We start from the raw sequence: 20137 nt of genomic DNA on the forward strand, positions 1-20137 counted from the left end.
TCTCTCCCCCCCCCTTTCTCTCCCCCCCCCTTTCTCTCCCCCCCCCTTTCTCTCCCCCCCCCTTTCTCTCCCCCCCCCTTTCTCTCCCCCCCCCTTTCTCTCCCCCCCCCTTTCTCTCCCCCCCCCTTTCTCTCCCCCCCCCTTTCTCTCCCCCCCCCTTTCTCTCCCCCCCCCTTTCTCTCCCCCCCCCTTTCTCTCCCCCCCCCTTTCTCTCCCCCCCCCTTTCTCTCCCCCCCCCCTTTCTCTCCCCCCCCCTTTCTCTCCCCCCCCCCCCCCTGCAGGTTGAGAGGTTCTTCCCGCTCAGAAAGGACAGTAGGACTAGGGGGCACAGCCTCAAGATAAAGGGGGGGCTGTTTAGAACGGAGTTGAGGAGGAACTTCTTCACTCAAAGGGTGGTGAATCTCTGGAATTCTCTGCCCGTTGAAGTGGTGGAGGCTGCCTCGCTAAATATTTTTAAGTCGCGGGTTGATGGGTTTTTGATAAGAGAGGGGATTAAGGGTTATGGGGAGAGGGCGGGAAAGTGGAACTGAGCCACGACAGATCAGCCATGATCTTATTGAATGGCGGGGCAGGCTCGAAGGGCTAGATGGCCTACTCCTGCTCCTATTTCTTATGTTCTTATTACCAGCATTGCCTCCCCTCCATCAGCCCCCTCTATTGCCAGCATTGGCCCCCTTCCCCCGAACATTGCCAGCGTCCCCCACTGCCACAAAAAAAATGAGTCCCTGCATGTGAGGCTCCCAACTAGGGCCTGCTGTCCCTGCTACTTCTCCCTGGCACAGGTTCTAACTTGCTTGACCACGTCCCTCTCACCTCGAGGCTCGACTCAACTTTGTGTCCCCAGAGAGAATCCCCCAACAAATGTGTTGTTTTGCTATCTGAGCTAAACTGGTATCAACTGGTGAGAAGTTTTCTCAGCTTCAGAGCCATTCAACACTGCAAATCTGGAACTACTGGTTGTTAAAAATTTGCATTATTTAATAGTATAAGTCACCAAAATGTTAATCAGTACTTTAATTTGGTAGATGAGAGTTAAAATAAGGTTAGTTATGCATTTATATATTAAAATTTTAACTGTCAATTTAAAAAAAAAATCAGTGTTCATTAGTCATTGTTCAAAGGATATAAAGTCCACTTTCTTGCAGACCGCCAAGTTATTTTTTGCACGTGCTATGATTTCATACTCTTATCTTGCTTATTTCTTACTACAACTCCATTTTATCTGGAATCTGTAACCATTGCATTGATATGCATTCCCACATAAAGGACTTTACTGCTCTACTGTAGAGGAGTGAAGATGAGGACAAAAGAATCTTGCGACTTTGTGTAAAATATTACTTGGCTTGTAATTTTTTAATGGTTGTGGTGAAAATCTTCTATGTCCTTGCATATGTAGAGGTGGGGGGAGGATTGCAAATTAATTTCTACAAACATTTTTTAGCTTTCTGAATTACCCCATTTGTGTCCAATGATTTGTTGGTTATGTGCTAACTGGCTTTCTTAACGTCAACTTTAATCTGTTTTAAGGATTGAGGTGCTGTAAGGATTGGGCAAATTTCTTTCCGTGTTCACACTTTACTGGTGCTGTGACCCCTCCATTTTCCCCATTTATATTCCCAGCTGCCCCCACTTCACCACATTCTCCTGCTTAAATCTGAGCTGCTGAATCTTGTAGTAGCTCCTAAGACTCAGAAAAATTTTTTTAATGTGTTTACCATACCTACTGCAAATGATGATGCATAGACAATATGGACTGGAGATTTGTATTCGATCGCATTGTTTATTGACAAAAACAGTGCGAAAGATGATGGCTTTCACCACTAAGTAACAGCATAGTGGAGTGCAGAGCATCAGGTTGGAATGCAACCTGTAGACCGCACCAAGGCAGGTTGGGGAAGGGAGTAAAAGACAAGTTCAGCTCAAGTCAAGTTTCTATGAAGTTTTGCCCCAGAAGCTAGACCCAGTCTCAACATTGCTCTCCTGATTAAATTAATCACTGCCAGGAGGTGGACTAATTGCTCTGGTTGTGAGCTTCAGCAAAGCTTTTAAAATTAAGCTGTTTTTCGTATATTAGCATTCAAACTTTGAATATAATGTTATTTTAACTTGTGAAGAAACTGATAGCAGTATACCAGTGTTGCTAGCATAAGTCATTACGTAGTTTAAATTGTAACAGGTAGAGGATGAAACACTGATTTTTAAAATGCTTGTTTTTTGTGATAAGCCCATTTCAGCTGGGTGAATCAAATGGCACCAACTTGTCTGTTAAATATATCAAGGAATATTTTTAAAAACAATTTGCTTTACGAAACCCTGTCCAGTTATGCTGGTTCAATGCAGATTTATAGAATCATACAGTGCAGAAGAGGCTCTTTGGCCTATCAAGTCCACACCGACACATTGGAAACACGTGAACTCCCACCTAATCCCATCTGCCAGCAGTTAGCCCGTAGTCCTGAATGTTGTGATGTGCCAAGGTACTTTTTAAAGGATGTGAGGCAACCTGTCTCTACTACCCACCAGCACATTCCAGACCATCATTACCCCCTGAGTAGAAAGGTTTTTCCTCACATCCCCCTAAACCTCCTGCTGCTCACCTTGAACTTACATCCTCTCGCGACTGGCCTTTCAACTAAGGGGAACAGCTGCCCCTTACCCACTCTGTCTCTGTCCATCATAATCTTATATACCTTGATTGGGTCCTCCCCCCGTATCTCTACATATTATACCACTAATCCCTCCAACCTACACATCCCTGGACACTAAGGGACAATTTCTTAGTTTGGCCAATCAACCTAACCTGCACGTCTTTGGACTGTGGGAGGAAACCAGAGTACCTGGAGGAAACCCACGCAGACATGAGGAGAATGTGCAAACTCCACACAGACAATGACCCAAGCCGGGTGTCGAACCCAGGACCCTGGAGCTGTGAAGCAGCAGCGTTAACCACTGTGCTACCGTGCTGCCCATATAGAGTTTGAAACAAGCATAATTTATGCCAGGTCTTCAATTACATGCAAATCAGAAACCACTTGTATATTTTCGGCCTGCATTTGGGAACAGAAGCACCTATATCCTGAGAAGTGTGAAAGTGCTGTGAATTCACCCACTCTACTCCATTAGCTTGGATCAGATGGTAGAGAATTCGTCCCTTACCTGTGTTACTTATGGTGGGGAATTTCCTCTGCCCTTTGGTAACTTAAGTGGTTAGTGTGATTCTAATCTGCCCATAACTAATAAGTAAAGACCGTTGCTCTTCAAAAACATAACATTCTGGCATTTAGTGGAGTGAGAGAAGATCTCATAGAAAGATGTAAAATTCTAACAGGGTTAGACAGGGTCAGAAAGAATGCTCCCAATGATGGTGGAGTCCAGAACATAGTTTGAGGATAAGGGGTAAACCTTTTAAAACTGAGGTGGGGAGAAAGTTCTTCACCTGGAGGGTGGCGAATGTGTAGAATTCACTACCACAGAATGTAGTTGAGGCCAGAACGTTGCCTGATTTTTCAAGAAGAAATTAGATAAAGCTCTTGGGACTAAAGGGAACAAAGGATATGGGGTGAAGGGGGTGGATCAGGATATTGAATTCGATGATCCGACATGATCAAACTGAATGGTGGAGCAGGCTCGAAGGACTGAGTGGCCACCCCTGTTTCTAGTCTCTATGTTTAACATGCTTGATATGTGGGAAGAGAACAGAATTGTGCTTCGCAGTGTCATCTTTCATTGCAGCTGCCTACCTTTGTTTACAGTTCTGCTCCTGCACAGTCAAGGGGAGAAGTAAATTATTGTTGCTAGGGGAAGGCTACCCTCGGCAGATGTTGATGCATGCTGGAGATCTGGAGTCAGAATGCAGCACTGATTATAAAAGGTGGTTAGTGGGAGCTTGCATGAACATTGCCTCTGTTCTATAAAAGGAAGGTTTCATATTGCTGTCACCATACTACCTTGTTTTCCTTTTTTGAACAAAGAGGGTTAGTTAGCTCAATTACGATATGCCTCAATTCGATATTGTGCAGTGGTTTCAGTTTTGAGTGGGTGGAACTTCAGGTTTTGCCAGCCTTTAAAAACAGGAAGATGCTGAATCTAGTTGGCGTTACTTAGCACAAGTCTCCTTTCAGAGCTCCAGCTGCAGCCTGCTAACCAGAGTGATGTCGTACCTTCCCAAACTTTTCAAGCACATCGATGACAATCAGGAGTTGTACGTCAAAGTAAGTTTATTTTTACTGTTACTGCTTTTTTAACATTTCTGCAAACACATTTTTATAGTACAGTATTTAAAAAAAAACTCAGCATTAATGATCTGGAGTAAAAATAATTTTATGGTGTTGGAGTTGAACATTTGATCAGTTGATTGTGAATTATTATTGGGAGTGTGCTGGCCAGAAAGTGTTTAATGTTCATACAGTTTAATAGAGAAATCCTTGTCCTTTTTGAGGAGTCTAGTAATTCTATGTCAGCTACTTCATGTCAGCCAGTATAAGCTCACTACTTCCGTATCATTGTAGATATGGAAGTAACTCCTCATTAATTTAAAAGAAACTTTTGGCACTTGTGCAGTGTACAGTTCATAGTTCAGAGTTATTTCTAAATGAGAAGACCATCTGTGACTGGGAGCACAGTGCAGAAGGGTAAATCTAGGGCTCTTTTTTACCATTTTGATTCTAAGTGCTGGGTGGACTTAAAACTGGGAGTGTTTCAGATCTGACTCTTAGACTTGTTGCCCCTATAGGCACTCTGTCTGAAAAAATATTAGCAATTCCGAATCCTGCTGCACAAGCCCATGGGTGGCGCTTAACGCATCTGAAATCCTGAAATCGGCGCCTCCAACTGCGCATGCGCAAATAAAAATGATCAAATAATGCTCCCTTGCCACATCCCTCCTGGGGCGGGTAATGCCCCCCCCTCCCAGACCCCACAGACATTGCCCCACCAACACAACATTACTGACCCCTATAATCCCACCCCCTGCCAGCCATCTTAGACCCCCTCCATTTTCCCCCCCACCGATTTCAGGCAGAGATCCACCCCCACCCCCACCCTACAGATATCAGGCAGGGTATTCTCCCTTACCCAGCACCCTCCCACGCAAGACCCCCATCTCCTCCGGACACCGATGTGTGAACCTCCCCCTCTCTCCCCTGTCCCCAATCATTGAAGCGTTGATCTACCCGCTCCCCTCCCCATTGGCACACCTGCAAGTATCCCATTGCCTTCCCCTGAATGCTAACAAGCAAACTGCATGGAACTTGCTGGAATGCCCTGCTAAACTGCCTGCAGCTGATCTGCCCTAATGACGTGGAGTCCCATTAAAAACACAAGAATGGACAGGTAGGTATTCCTGCACAAAATGTGTGCATGACCAGCCCCCCCGATTTTCTGAGGGCGACCTGGGGAGACTGCTGGATGCAGCAGAGGTGAGGTGGGACTCCCTCTTCTCCCCAGGAGTTCTGATCGAAATGTGGCCTGGGAGAAAGTTGCCGCCTTGGTCAGTGCTGAGGCACTGGTCCCTTAAACCTGGAAACAGTGCCAGAAAAAAGTCAATGACCTCATCCATGCAAAGGGTGAGTGCTGAATCCCATCTTGTATCTTCCTCCAAATCTCCCCCAGATCCTCCCAGCCTCAGCACCCTGCATGTTTCCAACCCTGACCTCCAAGCATTTCATTCCTATCCCCCTCAAGAGCCTCACTGCGCTTGTCCTCTAAAGGCCACCACCTGATAGTCTGCAGGAGCCCCCAGATCCCTTGCCCACTACACAGATGTGGACCTAGGTGCATGCAGAGCTCAGAAAGAAGTCAGACTAGTTTGCACCAGGGCATCATAATGGTGCTTAGCAAATTGTCGTCAGCCGCTAATGTGGAGAGGGCGATCGACTGCCCTCAAGGCGAACGCGGTGGTAAAGGGGGAAGCGCTGGTAAAGTTGGGTGTGCAGCCCATTAATTCAATTGCATCAACTTTTGGGCCTTTCTAAAGGGGGAACCAGCATGGAGGTGGACGTGGATTGCGCTGCTCAACTCACGCTCAACTTTACCAGGTCTTTGCACTTGAAGATGGGTGCAACACAATGGTAAAATCAAGCCTTTAATGTCTGCAGTTGGGGACAGAGGCTGGGTAGTGGAGGCAAGATTTGGCTGTATCTCTGCTGTCAGACTTTACTGGCAAGTGTCTTCTTTGCATCCTTAGAGGCTAACCCTTTAAGACATGAAATCCGCAAACTGCGATTTTGTAATTTGAGAAAAGATTATTGAAGTGAAGGCGGGATTCTGAAATCTTGGCCGAACTGTATTCAAAGTCTGAAATCTGCAATCCAATTCTTACTTGAAATCAAATCTCAGCTCAATCTAGATTAAAGTTTCGAGAACTTTAATTCTAGACACACACACTCAGATCTTTTTCTACCGACCTCAAAATAAGTGTGGCTGTAGGAATCATTGTGCAAGATCTCTCCCTGTACATTTAATCCATTCCAGAGCTGACATAATTAACCCTGACAACCACAACATTCTTTCAGTGTGCTGGGTGTGACTCGATCCAGGAAAGAGATTTCTCTCCTTCCTTTTAATAGCTGGAGTTCTGAGATCAGGTACTTTGGGTGGCACAGTGGTTAGCACTACTGCCTCACAGTGCCAGGGACCTAATTCCAGCCTCGTGCCACGTCTGTGTGGAGTTTGCACATTCTTCCCGTGTCTGCGTGGGTTTCCTCTGGGTGTTCTGGTTTCCTCCCGTAGTTCAAAGATGTGCGAGTAGGTTGATTGGTCATGCTAAATTGACCCTAGCGTTAGGGGCTTAGCAGGGTAAATGTGTGGGGTTACGGGAATAGGGCCTGGGTGGTACTGTGGTCAACCCCTGGTGCTTCCCATTTTCTAATGCGACGTCATTTTAACACTTGGAAATTAACATGATCCCAATTGCCAACTAAACAGCAAATAAAGCAGCACATTGACATTAGTACATAATTATTAAAAATTCATACAGAGTAATTTCTAAATATGAAAAATGTATCAAAATCTGTTATTAAAATATTTTGAAAAAGGTTACTTATGTACTTGGTTTTTAGCAGAGCTCCCCTTGCCCCCAGTGCCAGAAGACTCAGTGAACCTTCTTTTACCTGTCCTCCTCTTTCCTTCCCCCACTCCCTCACCCACCTCCCAAAGCCCACTCTCTAGTCAGCATCTTTACCAGTCCTATGCTCTTGTTGTGCCGCCAATTATTTTCCATCAAGAATTTCATATTTTCTTGACATATTTTTAATTACGACTTGGTATTCTTGTAAAGTTGACTCCTCCACACCCTACTGGGTTTAAATAATAGTGAACCCAGCACTGATCTCTGAGGCACACAGCTGATCACAGGCCTCCAGTTTGAAAAAACAATTCTCTACAATCACCCTCTGGCTTCTGTCAAGCAACCAATTTTGTATCCATTTAGATACTCTCACCGAATCCCGTGAGATTTAACCTTGTGCAACAATCTACAATGCGATACCTTGTCAAAGGCCTTGCTAAAGTCCATGTAGACAACATCAACTGCACAGCCCTCATCTACCTTCTTGGTTACCCCTTCAAAAAAAACTCAGTCAAATTTGTGAGACATGATTTTCCATTCACAAAGCCATGCTGGCTGCCCCTAATCAGTCCTTGTGTCTCTAAATGCCTGTGATCATTTCTGTCAAAATAGCTTCCAACAATGTAGAATCATAGAAACCCTACAGTGCAGAAAGAGGCCCTTCGGCCCATCGAGTCTGCACCGAACACAATCCCACCCAGGCCCTACCCCCCATATTATACCCACTAATCCCTCTAACCTACACATCCCTGAACACTAAGGGGCAATTTTATCATGGCCAATCAACCTAACCCACACATTTTTGGACTGTGGGAGGAAACCAGAGCACCTGGAGGAAACCCACGCAGACACGAGGAGAATGTGCAAACTCCACACAGACAGTGACCCGAGCCAGGAATTGAACCCAGGACCCTGGAGCTGTGAAGCAGCAGTGCTAACCACTGTGCTACCGTGCCGCCCCAAATGTGAGGCTCACTGGCCTGCAGTTCCCAGGCTTTTCCCTGCAGTCTTTTTTAAACAAAGGCACAACATTTGCCACTCTCCAATCTTCAGGCACCTCACCCGTGACTATCGATGATTCAAATATCTCTGCTAGGGGACCCACAATTTCCTCCCACAATGTCTTAGGATACACTTCAACTGGTCCCGGGGATTTATCTATCTTAATGCGCTTTAAGACTTCCAGCACCTCCTTCTTTGTAATGTGTATGCTCCTCAAGACATCATTATTTATTTCCCCATGTTCCCTAACATCCATGCTTTTCTCTACAGTATTACTGATGAGAAATATTCATTTAGGATCTCGCCCATCTCTTGTGGATCTGCACATAAATGACCTTGTTGATCCTTAAGAGGCCCTACTGTCTCCCATGTTACTCTTTTGCCCTTTATGTATTTGTAGAAGCTCTTTGGATTCTCCTTTGCCTTATCTGCCAAAACAATCTTGTGCCCCTTTTTTGACCTCCCTGATTTCTCACTTAACTCTACTCCTACACCCCCTATACTCTTCAAGGGATTTGCTTGATCCCAACTGCCTATGCATATCATGTGCCTCTTCTTCTTGACCAGGGCCTCAATATCCTGAGCCATTCAGGGTTCCCAACTTCTGCCAGCCTTTCCCTTCATTCTAAGAGGAATGTGTTTACCCTGAACCCTCACTTTTGAAAGTATGCCACTTACCTGACATCCCTTTGCCTTCCCACAGGCTCCCCCAATTAACTTTTGAAAGTTCCTGCCTCATGCCATCAAAGTTGGCCTTGCCCCAATTTAGAATTTTAACTTTTGGGCCAGACCTATCATTCTCCATAGCTATCTTAAAACTAATTGAATTATGGTCACTGGTCTCAAAGTGATCCCTCACTAACACTTCTGTCACCTGCCCTTCCTTATTTCCCAAGAGGAGGTCAAGTTTTACCCTCTGTCTAGTCGGGCCATCCACGTACTGAATGAGAAATTCCTCCTGAATACACTCAACAAATTTCTCTCCACCCAACCCTCTAATACTATGGCTGTCCCAGTCAATGTTGGGAAAGTTAAAATCTCTGACTATTACCACCTATTTTTCTTGGAGCTATCTGTAACCCTCTTACATATTTGCTCCTCAATTTCCCGCCGACTATTTGGGGGCCGATGGTACAGTCCTATCAAAGTAATTTCCTCCTTATTTCTCAGTTCTACCCATGTAGACTCAGTGGCCGAACCCTCTGATGTATCCCGTTTCAGTACAGCTGTGATGGTTTCACTAATGAGAAGTGCAACTCCCCCTCTTTTCTTACCTCCTGTTCTATCTTTCCTATAGCGTCTGTACCCTGGAACATTGAGCTGCCAGTCCTGTCCTCCCTTAGCCATGTTTCAGTAATTGCTACAATATCCCAGTCCCACATACCCATCCATGCCCTGAATTTATCTGCCTTGCCCGTCAGGCCTCTTGTATTGAAATAAACGCAGTTTAATCTGGACTTCCCTTGCTCTCTGTCTTGCTTTTGTCTGATCTGTCTGGTACTAGGATTACTGACACTCCCTTTACTACTTAATGTGCTCTCTTTAACTTCTGTGCTGTCCTCAAACTTCTCTTCTGTCTGCCTACTGCTTTGGATCCTTTTGACCCTGCATTCACTATTACATTTATTAATGACTGTCTTGTATGTATGATTGCTTGTTTTGGCCACCCCTACAAGTGGAATCATTTTCTGTAATTCTACGCAAGTCATAACCATGGAGGCTTTTATCAGATCACTCCTCATCCTTCTCTTTCCTAGAGAAAAGAGTTCCAGCCTGTTGAGCCCTTCATTATAAGTTCTCAATTCTGTTTGTCACCTTTTGTCAACTGTTATTGCACCTTTTCCAATGCCTCAATAGTTTTTTAATATGAAGAACAGAGCTATTCACGGCACTCCAAAGAATGGTTGAATCAAGGTTTGATATAAATTTAACCTTACTTCTCTTTTTAATACTGTTCGTCTAGAAATGAATCTGTGTTTAATCTCAAGATTGTGTTGTATGCTTGTGCTGATTTGATTCAATGTTAATTCTTTCCTACTGACTTCTAGTTTCGCTTCTGTATTTCTCCAATTTCTCAATATCCCCCCCTTATATTCATTGTAAAGCTCGCTTAAAACTGCGTTTGTGCTGTAACTTCACTGGTTATCCATGAAACCTCAGTCTTTCACTAGTTGAGGAGCGTGATCTCCTCCTGCTGCTGTCTCTTGTGTTCTTGTGATACTTGGTTAAAATGGTTAGTGTGCCAGAAATGAGGCATAAAACCCCAAATAATTAAATAGCTACAAAATTGATGTAATGTGTGTGTGTGGTTGTATAGATAGAATTCATATTGGGGAATGTTTGCAGAAAACAGCCCTCATCATAGCCATCCATTTGATGGCTAATTCACCTTTAATCTGTGGACAAAATCCCAGACGTCAAGGCAGCTTTTTAAATTCAGTTCCCTGTCTCTTGTTTCCATAGCGCCTGGCAGATTGGGTGGCAATTCAGAGTGTCTCAGGATGGCCAGAGAAGAGGGGCGAAACCAGAAGGATGGTGGAATTTGTTGGCAAAGAGGTAGAACGATTGGGTGGATCTGTGGAACTGGCTGATATTGGACAACAAACGGTGAGAACCAATTGATCATATTGAAACTCCCTTCAATTTTATACATTTGTCTTTTCCAAATGTTCTTCCCTTTTCTCCTCCTCAGAATGTTGAATCTTGAGACGTGGTTTCCTGAGGGCTGACAACCCACTTCACATCTTTCGATAACTTTGATAGTTTTACTTGTGTAATCAGTTCTTTGGGATTGAACACCTGAAATTACTAATTGGTGCTCTCTGCAATCAAGTTTTACAATCTTCCGCAAATCATAAATTTGATCTCACACGATGTGCTTATTTTCAGCTGCCTGATGGAACAAAGATTCCTCTTCCTCCGATCCTATTGGCCACACTCGGCAATGACCCAAAAAAGAAGACATTGTGCGTCTATGGTCATCTGGATGTTCAGCCGGCCCAAATTGAGGATGGCTGGGACACTGAGCCCTTCACCCTGGTAGAAAAAGATGGTAAGGAGGTTTTTTTTCCCCAGTTGGCTTGGCCATGCTAAATTGCCTCCTAGTGCCCAAAGATGTGTAGGTTAGGTGGATTAGCCATGGTAAATGCATGGGGTTATGAAGATAGGGTGGTGTGTGTCTGAGTAAAAATGCTCTTTCGGGGAATTGATGCAGACCCAATGGGCTGAATTGCCGCCTCCTGCAATGTAGGGGCTCAATGATTCTATGGAAAGATTCACTTGACTGATACCTGAAATGGCTGCTATCCTCTGAGGAAAAGTTGAACAATTACCTTTGGAGTTTAGAAGATTGAGAAGTGATCTTATTGAAACATGTTACTTTAGCGAGAGAGACTGGAACTAGGGGTCACTGTTTTAAAATAAGGGCTCTCATTTAAGATGAAGATGAGAAGAGTTTTTCTGAAGATCTTGAATCTTTGGAACTCTCTTTCTCCGAAGTGCAGTGGAGACAGGATGACTGAATATTTTTAAGACAGAATAGATAAATTTTTGACTAACAAGAAAATTAAAGCTTTTCGCGAAATACCCTTCTATCTCCCACAGCCATGAAAGATTAACTAAGAGAGTGCAGAGATAATTTGTCTTTTCTTTCAGCAGAGGTTAAGTCTTAATCCGAATCACTATTGTTTAGTGCAACAATATTCATTTCCCTAATTGCCTTTAAACCCTAAATGTGACATTAGTTTTTGATGTGAGAACATGCATTTTAATATTTTAACATCAACCCCCTTATTTGATATCCAGATCCTGTTCCCAGTGATTTTTTTTTTACAAAAATCTTTCAACAGTTTAAAAATGCAAAGAAAAATATGAAGTAATCTGGAACTGAAAGCATAAAAAAAATCATGTGAAGATTTGTCATTAGATGGTTGTGGTTACACTAAAAAAAAATCAGCAAATTGTCAAAGAATGAGTTCCGCATAGATCTGACAACCATTATTCATCAAGTTTATCCCTATTTTATTTGCACTTTTCCAAATCTTTGCCCTTATTTTTGTACAGTCTTGTATTTAGCACACCTTTTGATGATAGTAATACACCTCCTGACTTGGTATTTTCAGTTTTGAACCAGGATACGTATACAGAATGGTAAATGTTCATTCTGCAAATGTCTGATTGCTCAGTGTTTCCATAATTTCTAGCTTTTGTTTTCATTGTCACCATCTGCTCTTGTTTGCTGGGGAGATCTATGGACTTTTGCTTGCGTTACAAGTCAGAGTTAATTAAAATTGAGATTTTGCTATTTAAATATTGAGAAATCAAAGGATGGTTACATGAAGCTACCACGCTATATTTGCATATTTTCTTCTCTCTTGCGTGGCCTTTAAGAGGTACTGGAAAAGTTGGTGACTGAGACCAAGCCGATCTCTTTTTTTTCCCTTTTAGAAAGCCACACAGAGGCCACAAATCATCCTTGTCCATTGAGAAAAGTTAGCACCGTCAATCTGATTATTCATGTTTGATATATGCACCACATCAGATATTGCCTTTCGAGTTACTGTACAGTCTCCCTAATTGTTACACAAGTGTCTTTTTGGAAAATGATTTGATTTATTTTGTATTGGTTTTCCTTCTGACCCTGTGTACTTTTCTTGACGGAGTTAATCTACAGTTGCATTGCTGGCAACAATCATGAAACAGTTCTTTCTAATTGATTTTTATACACAAAAAAAGGGTTGGTTTGAATAAGCAAACTTCATCTATTAATTAGAGGAGGGACACTAGTTAAAAGCTTATATATTTCTTTGGTTGTTCCTGGACTCCGCCAATGCTGTTCTCAAGTTAGAATGTTTGCGGTTAACTCAAGTAAGAAGGCAGATCACAAGTACAGAGAAGGATCAGATTTCCTTCCATTTAAAAGTGCTCTGTTTGCACATCACGGGAGGTCAGGAGTTTGTAAGATTATTGGTGCAGTTTTTACTCCTGCAGCAGATAAGAGCACATTACTCTATCACATGCTTATAGCTAACGCAATGCTGAGTGTGGACACAAGTATTACTTGTAGGAAATGGGTTCTCATATTAATGAATGAAACAGCTGCTAGGCACATGAAGTTTTTAAATAACAGGCAGTGTGCAGAAAGTCATGTGCTTCCCACTGCATACACTCTGAAGTGAAATTTATTGAAAATGGAAAGCCTGATTTAGAGAAACTGAAACAAAATGAAGAAGTTGTAACAAAAGAAATAAGTTCAGTAGGATTCCTGTATTTATTTCAATAATCAAATTTAAATTTATTTTTTTCTATCAAGCTCTATATAAAATATTTAACTCGGGAACACATTTGCAGTCCAAATGCTGAATTGCGTGTGCGACATTGCATTGAAAAAAATCATATGTATATAAAATAATCCGGTTAGGAGTGTACAACTATGGCACTATCGTGTTGTAACAAAAAAAAATGAACAAATTCAGCAGGTTACGGCATGGGATATTTAGTATTGATTTTAAAATTGCAAACAGATACTCCATTCCTCCATTACAGACACTGAAACACAGATGAGTTTCATCATTTAACATGAGTGATTGTTGTTCTCTGAAGAGACATTATTTTTGGAATATTGCTCTTCCTGCTCTTTTGCAATTTCTTTTGTGCCACCCATGGTTGTGTTGAAGGGGAGGCTGCATAAATTCATGCAGAAAGGAAGGAGTAGAAGAATGTGCTGATGGTAGGAGATGAATTAAAGTGTGAAGGCTCTTGGAGCTTGATGGGAAAGAATTCACATTTTATTACTGGAATAAATACAGAAATCTTACTGAACATTTTTCAAAATGACAACATCTCCATTTTGTTTTTTTTAAATCAGACTTTTCATTTTCAAACATGCTTGGGCTAAATTCTATGTAACTGTATAAAAAGATTTTCATTCTGGACCCTTGTTTTACCTAACTAGATTGTCTAGATAAGTTTGTTTTAAAGTCACTCTGTTTGGCATAGTGGCCTTCTATTGTGTTTCTGGTTTTTTTTTTGCTTTAAGAAGACCTCACCTGTTCCACCCAATCCAGATGATGGTTTGTAGTTCTGTTTAGAGGGTTCCAATACAGTCTTCAGCAAGTCCAGTTTCAATCCCTGACCTCCATTTGTTAACTCCCAAGCTCAGGATTCTATCTGAGTGTTAGGTTCTGCTGACTGACTTTATAACACTCATTAATTCTGTTATCTGAAGTTTAGAGTTCAGTTGGACAAGACATGCCTGTCTTGGAAATATCCATTATTGATACAGGAATTGATAGGTAATTCAATCTCTACCTGTTAGTCAACTGATTATTGGCAAAATGGGAAGGCTGATAAAATGTTCTGAATTCGGGCATATCATCAGATTAATTTTATTTAAGTTGCTTTGGAAACTGCCCCATCACATTGCCAGTCATCAGCATTGATTGAAGGGATCATTGACGGTAGCTTGAATTGTGCCAGGACCACTCGTTATAGCTGGAGTCCAAACGTGGACACAAGAACTGGTTTCATGAGGTTAGCTGACAGTGAACGAGTGAACTTTAACCTGGTGTTGTGAGACTTCTTACAGTGAACGAGCATGCCAGAGGCCTAGTGAAACTTCAGTTGATGAGAATCAGTGGGGTGGGGGAAGATGATTGTGGTTGTTGGAGGCCAGTCACCTCAGCCCCAGGACATCACTGCAGCAGTTCTTTACGATAGTGTCGTAAGCTCGAGTATCTGCTGCTTCATCAATAGCCTTCCCTCCGTTATAAGGTCAGACTGGGGGATGTTTGCTGATGATTGAACAATGTTCAGCGTAGTTTACAACTCCTTACATGATGACTGCAGGCAGCAAGACCTGAACATCATTCAGGTTTAGACTGATAAGTGGAATGTGATATTCATACCACACCAAACCCAAGCGATGATATTCTCCATACAGCCTAACCACCTCCCCTTGGCATTTATAGCATTACAGCCATTGCATCCCTCACCATCAATATCCTGATGTCTCCACCACATTCCTGAAGGCAATTGGAGATGGACAATAAATGTTGGCCTTGTAAATGTTCCCACAGCCTGTGGGTAAATTAAATCAGAAGTCTACCCTGTCAAAAAAAAGTTCTAATATATGAAACTTTTTTATAGGAAAGTTATATGGGAGAGGTTCCACTGATGACAAAGGACCAGTGCTGGCATGGCTGAACTGTATTGAAGCCCTTCAAACACTGAAGCAGGTAATAAATGTTATCTTTAGTGATAAATTTTTGTTGTGTGCGCTGTAATGTGTTATCTCTAAAAGTTCAAAGATTTCTGCTAACTGCAGCCTTTCCTTGCCAGTTGCTAAACTCACACTCCAGTAATTGGTGCAAAATTTAATGATAGGTCCTGGACATGACAGTTGCTGTGTGGACACAACTTGGAATGTGAACTTCCCGAGTAGATGTTTTATCAGAGCAAAAGTGTGATTTTTGTCTTTTTCCCGAAAGGTTTAATGCTCTAAATGCTGTGTTCGTCTCAGAGGTTACTAGGTTAAAATTTATACTTTCATTGAATAAAGACTTGGGCCGGAATTCTCTGACCTTACCTGTGGTTGGGATTCTCCTGTCCTGCAGCTGTGGGCAGAGATTTCCCATTCTCGATGGCAGCAGCAGTGGGGTGTGTGAAACTGAAGAATTCTCTCATTAATCTGTAAAATGTTTGGTTCAAGGTATGAGCGTGTGGACACAGTTAATTAAATCTTGAAGTATTGTTGTTCAGGGAAACTTTATAAATTGATTCTTTCCCATTGAAAATTTTGGAATGTTTGTTCAACTGTTGGAATCATAGGCAAACAATGCAACTTCCCTCCTCTTTCCCCAACCACGTGGGATACAAACCCATGTTCCCAGAATATTAGCGTAAGCTTCTTGACTGCTAGTCTAGTGATGTCACCACCATGCGCCACCATCACTCTAATTGCTGCTACAACTCTGAATACATAATAAATCTGATGATGAATCCAACCATGAGGAATGCCACTACTTCTCTACAATGCTGCAATGAGGCTGTTTGGATTACCAGCTATGTTAAGAGTTAGTCAATGTCTCTATTATGTTTGTTTCTTATTGACAACAAGAATTATCCTAGTGATTTTGTTTAGCTTTGCACCTTTCTTCAGCAGTACAAAGCAGTTCACTGAACATGGTACAGTTATTGTAACCAGTAATAGTCCTTCAACATATTATGCACTGGAGATCTAGCTCTTGTCAGTTTATTTGTAGTTATTTCTGTATGTTATTTATATATGGGTGAATTTTACCTATTAAATGCAATTATCAATTAATTAAGCATGGCTAACTAGACATATTTGATTTGATGAAAGATATGTTTCAATATCTATATTGAATTTTTACTTTCTTTCTGTATTCCTGGACTAGTAAATAACTCCTATTTCTGTGCTGAACTGGTGGCTTGTATTTCCACGCAACACATTTGCACAATCTGGAACTTCAAATAGAAGCAGCCAGTTGCTTCTGCTGTGACTAATTCCTTGTGACTTTTCTGTAGGATATCCCGGTTAATATCAAGTTCTGCTTTGAGGGAATGGAGGAGTCCGGATCAGAAGGTCTTGATGAGCTAGTGTATGCTCGCAAGGACACCTTCTTCAAGGGTGTAGATTTTGTCTGCATTTCTGATAATTACTGGCTTGGCAAGAAAAAGCCCTGTATAACGTATGGTCTCCGTGGTATCTGCTACTTCTTTGTGGAGGTACAGCTTGCAGTTTCTTTCATTTTAAATGGTCCTAGATGTTTCTTTTCACTCTTCAAATGTTTAAAGATGAATTTTAAGCTTGTTAAGTTAAGTGTTGTTTCATTTCTATCCTGGCAATGTTTAAATTTCAGATTCGATATTGTTACATTTTAAAGATAGAAAATGCTGGAGAAACACTCAGCAGGTTGAGGTACAGCTGTAAAGATAGAAGCAATTCAGATTGATGATTATGCCTCAGGACTGGAAGTTAGCAAGTTAGCTCCTAAGCAAGTGCAGAGGCAGGAAGAAATACGGTTGTGGGTGGCAGCAACAGAAGGGTTGATTGGAGGGTGGGATTGATTAAATGAAGGAAGTGATTATAGTGCAAGGCCAAAGAATGATTGGCATGGAATAGTAAAGAAATAGATAAAATCTAAAAATGCTTTATTTCAGAGTTCCAGCATCTAGAGTATTTTGCTTCATGTTTTTTGATTCTGGACCAGTGAAGTGAAGGCTTTAGTGGAAGAGCTCTGCTGGATGTCACTGTTTTAATACACCCTGTAGTTCAGGATCTGCATTTGAGCCAGACTCATAATCATGCTGTATTAGACTTTGCTGCAGTAGCCTAGCAGTAAGGAATGGAAATGTGCTGTTTAAATATGAAGTATTAGATGTTAACATGCTTTCAATGTCCAGGTTGAATGCTCTAATAAGGATCTGCACTCTGGTGTCTTTGGTGGTACAATACATGAAGCAATGACAGACCTGATATACTTACTGGGTAAGAACTCATGAACTGTTAACTCTACAATAAATGGACTGACAGTAATTAATCCAGTTTTCAAGAAAGTATTTGCTGTAATACATTGGTTATTTAGATACGTAGTTTCTTGAAATACCAGACCAGAATTTTTAAGTCCTTATTTATTCAATTTCCACACACATATAGGATATTGACATCCTTTCACTGGGAGGAAGGAAACATTAGGGACAGTGTTCTTTTAAGAAATCAGTATGGTCAGCTTACATGCATGACCTCATCCTGAACTGTTTCTCCACCTCCCTCCAACACACCACCCCCCCCCCCCCCGCCCCCAAACATTGCAAACAGCATGGACCTGTTGCTAACAAGAAAGTTTACAACAGCGTTTGTTGTTTTATTGTTTAAGTGAGAATATTTTCATAAAGGAGAGTTGCAGCACATTTTTATATTTTTGAAAAGATAAGTGTGCTTCCATTTTCACCACCAAGCCATTTTGGTCTGCTGACTAAATGCAGTAAAATTGTTAATTAGTTCTCTGCAATAATGTTTTCCACAAAATTAACAAAACTTCTTTTGAGTTAAGGCAATCAATTTGCAAAACCTCAAACTTGGCTCAGGCATGGCCAAAGAACTGAGCTCACGTTTTCTGGATGGTTGAAGCCCAGAAGACAGAATCCCTACAGTGCAGAAGGAGGCCATTCAGCCCATCAAATCTACCTAAACCCTATCCCTGTAACCTCCCATAGTTACCCTGCTGGTCCCCCTGACACTAAGGGGTAATTTTCCATGGCCATTCAACCTAACCTGCACATCTTTGGAGTGTGGGAGGAAACCAGAGCACCTGGAGGAAGCCCATTCAGATGCAGGGACAGCGTGCACGCAGGCAATGCCCCAAGCCAGGAATTGAACCAGGGTCCCTGATGCTGTGAGGCGGCGGTGCTGACCACTGTGCCACCATGTCATCCAATGTGCTGGGGACCCCTCCAAACTCCCAAAACAAGGACTCTGCAGGAATTGCCTGAGACTTCCAATGGCCAATAATAACCCTGAAATTAGCAATTTACTGTTTTCAGTCACAAACATGTAACCTACGTTTGCTATTTGAATCACTCGAATCTAAAAAGATGTTCATATTTGGGGATAGATACACCAGGAATTTTACATATTTCAAAGCATCAAGAGGAGGATGTGTAATTGTAGTTCTGTAATATACATTCTCTGTTGTGCTAATAGGCTCAATCATAGAGCAAACCAGTTTTATGAATTCCAAACTCTTTTCAGCCTGAGTTTTAGCTCATTTGCTTGCTTAACATTTTTGGTGCTGATTGCATGTGATTTGATGCAGAGGCACTTGGACTTTTCTAACCAAACTCCCGATTTGAATAGGCAAGTTGGTGGACAGAAAGGGAAAAATCCTCATTCCTGGTATTGATGAGTCAGTGGCTCCACTCACAGAGGATGAAAAGAAGTTGTACGATAAAATAGACTTTGATATGGAAGAATACTGTAAAGACACAGGTGCCTGTAAGCTGCTGCATGAGACCAAGGTAAGTTTGTATGTAATTAAACTTTCCGTGGACAGCTGTTTTAATCTTCCTGAATTGTTTATTTCTCCTCTTTTTGAATACGCTTGATGTGAATTTATAGGGTGGGAATCTGAAAGGAACTGAAACTGCAATCATTAATAATTGTATGTGTCTATATTTGCACTTGTTCAAACTGTTCACGCTGACCTGGCTCTTGGAGTCTGTGGCAGATGAAGAGCACTCACTATGGCCCTTAACTTGCCCAGAGAATCTCCTGAGCTTTTGCATTGGAACCTGCCATTGCATCGCAGCACCCCCTGCAGGAGATGTAGAACCTTGTGAACAGGGGAAGCAACTGAGTGTCTCCTTCACTAATTAGGTTGAACAATCCTTTATTGAGGCACATGAAATCTAAACCAGGAAGTGTAATTTAGAACACTTGATTCAATGCAAAATCACGTGCAGAAAGCAAAGAGAATGAAAGAAAAGTGGGGTTAAGTGAGCGATAAACAACCAGTAAAAGTGGGTGCATGGTGGTTAGCACTGCTGCCTCACAGCATCAGGGATCCAGGTTCGATTCCTGGCTTGGGATACTCCTGTCAGTGTGGAATCTGCACGATCTCCCAGTGTCTGAGTTGGTTTCCTGCCACATTCCAAAAGCTGTGTTGGTTATATGCATTGGCTATGCTAAATTCTCCCTCCATATCCCCAAACAGGTGACGGAGAGTGACGAAAGGGGATTTTCATAGTAGCTTCATTGCAGTGCTAATGTTAGCCTGCTTGTGACACTAATAAATAAATTTTAAATAAACTCAAGTTTATCTTAATTTTTTTTTAAATCTCCAACAATAATTAAAATCTCAATAAAACTCAGCAATTGAACAGTAAATTTTCTCTGCCCAAGAGCCTGTTTGGCAGCAATGGACAGTCTCTAGTCTTTTCTGGCATCTTTAGTGATTATCTAAGCAATTCAGCCTCATTTCTGTCATGTTTGAATGGGAGTGTCTCCACAGGGTCCTGATGTGTGAGTGTGGAGACACCAGATGTTGC

General features: G+C 42.0%; 1 protein-coding gene across 1 annotated transcript in view; it reads left to right on the forward strand.

The window, feature by feature from the left end:
* LOC145346463 (cytosolic non-specific dipeptidase-like) overlaps positions 1 to 20137 on the forward strand; it is a 32566-nt gene that overhangs the window by 1574 nt on the left and 10855 nt on the right. The window contains exons 2-8 of the mRNA XM_080193765.1: positions 4122 to 4211; positions 10532 to 10675; positions 10958 to 11120; positions 15215 to 15303; positions 16616 to 16816; positions 17495 to 17579; positions 18948 to 19108. Of these exons, the coding sequence (XP_080049891.1) occupies positions 4152 to 4211; positions 10532 to 10675; positions 10958 to 11120; positions 15215 to 15303; positions 16616 to 16816; positions 17495 to 17579; positions 18948 to 19108 (903 nt within the window). The 5' untranslated portion in view covers positions 4122 to 4151. The remainder of the gene's footprint in view (positions 1 to 4121; positions 4212 to 10531; positions 10676 to 10957; positions 11121 to 15214; positions 15304 to 16615; positions 16817 to 17494; positions 17580 to 18947; positions 19109 to 20137) is intronic.

This window comes from Carcharhinus amblyrhynchos, chromosome 8 (assembly GCF_965287045.1).
Source record: "Carcharhinus amblyrhynchos chromosome 8, sCarAmb.v2.hapA, whole genome shotgun sequence".
Lineage (NCBI taxonomy): Eukaryota > Metazoa > Chordata > Chondrichthyes > Carcharhiniformes > Carcharhinidae > Carcharhinus > Carcharhinus amblyrhynchos.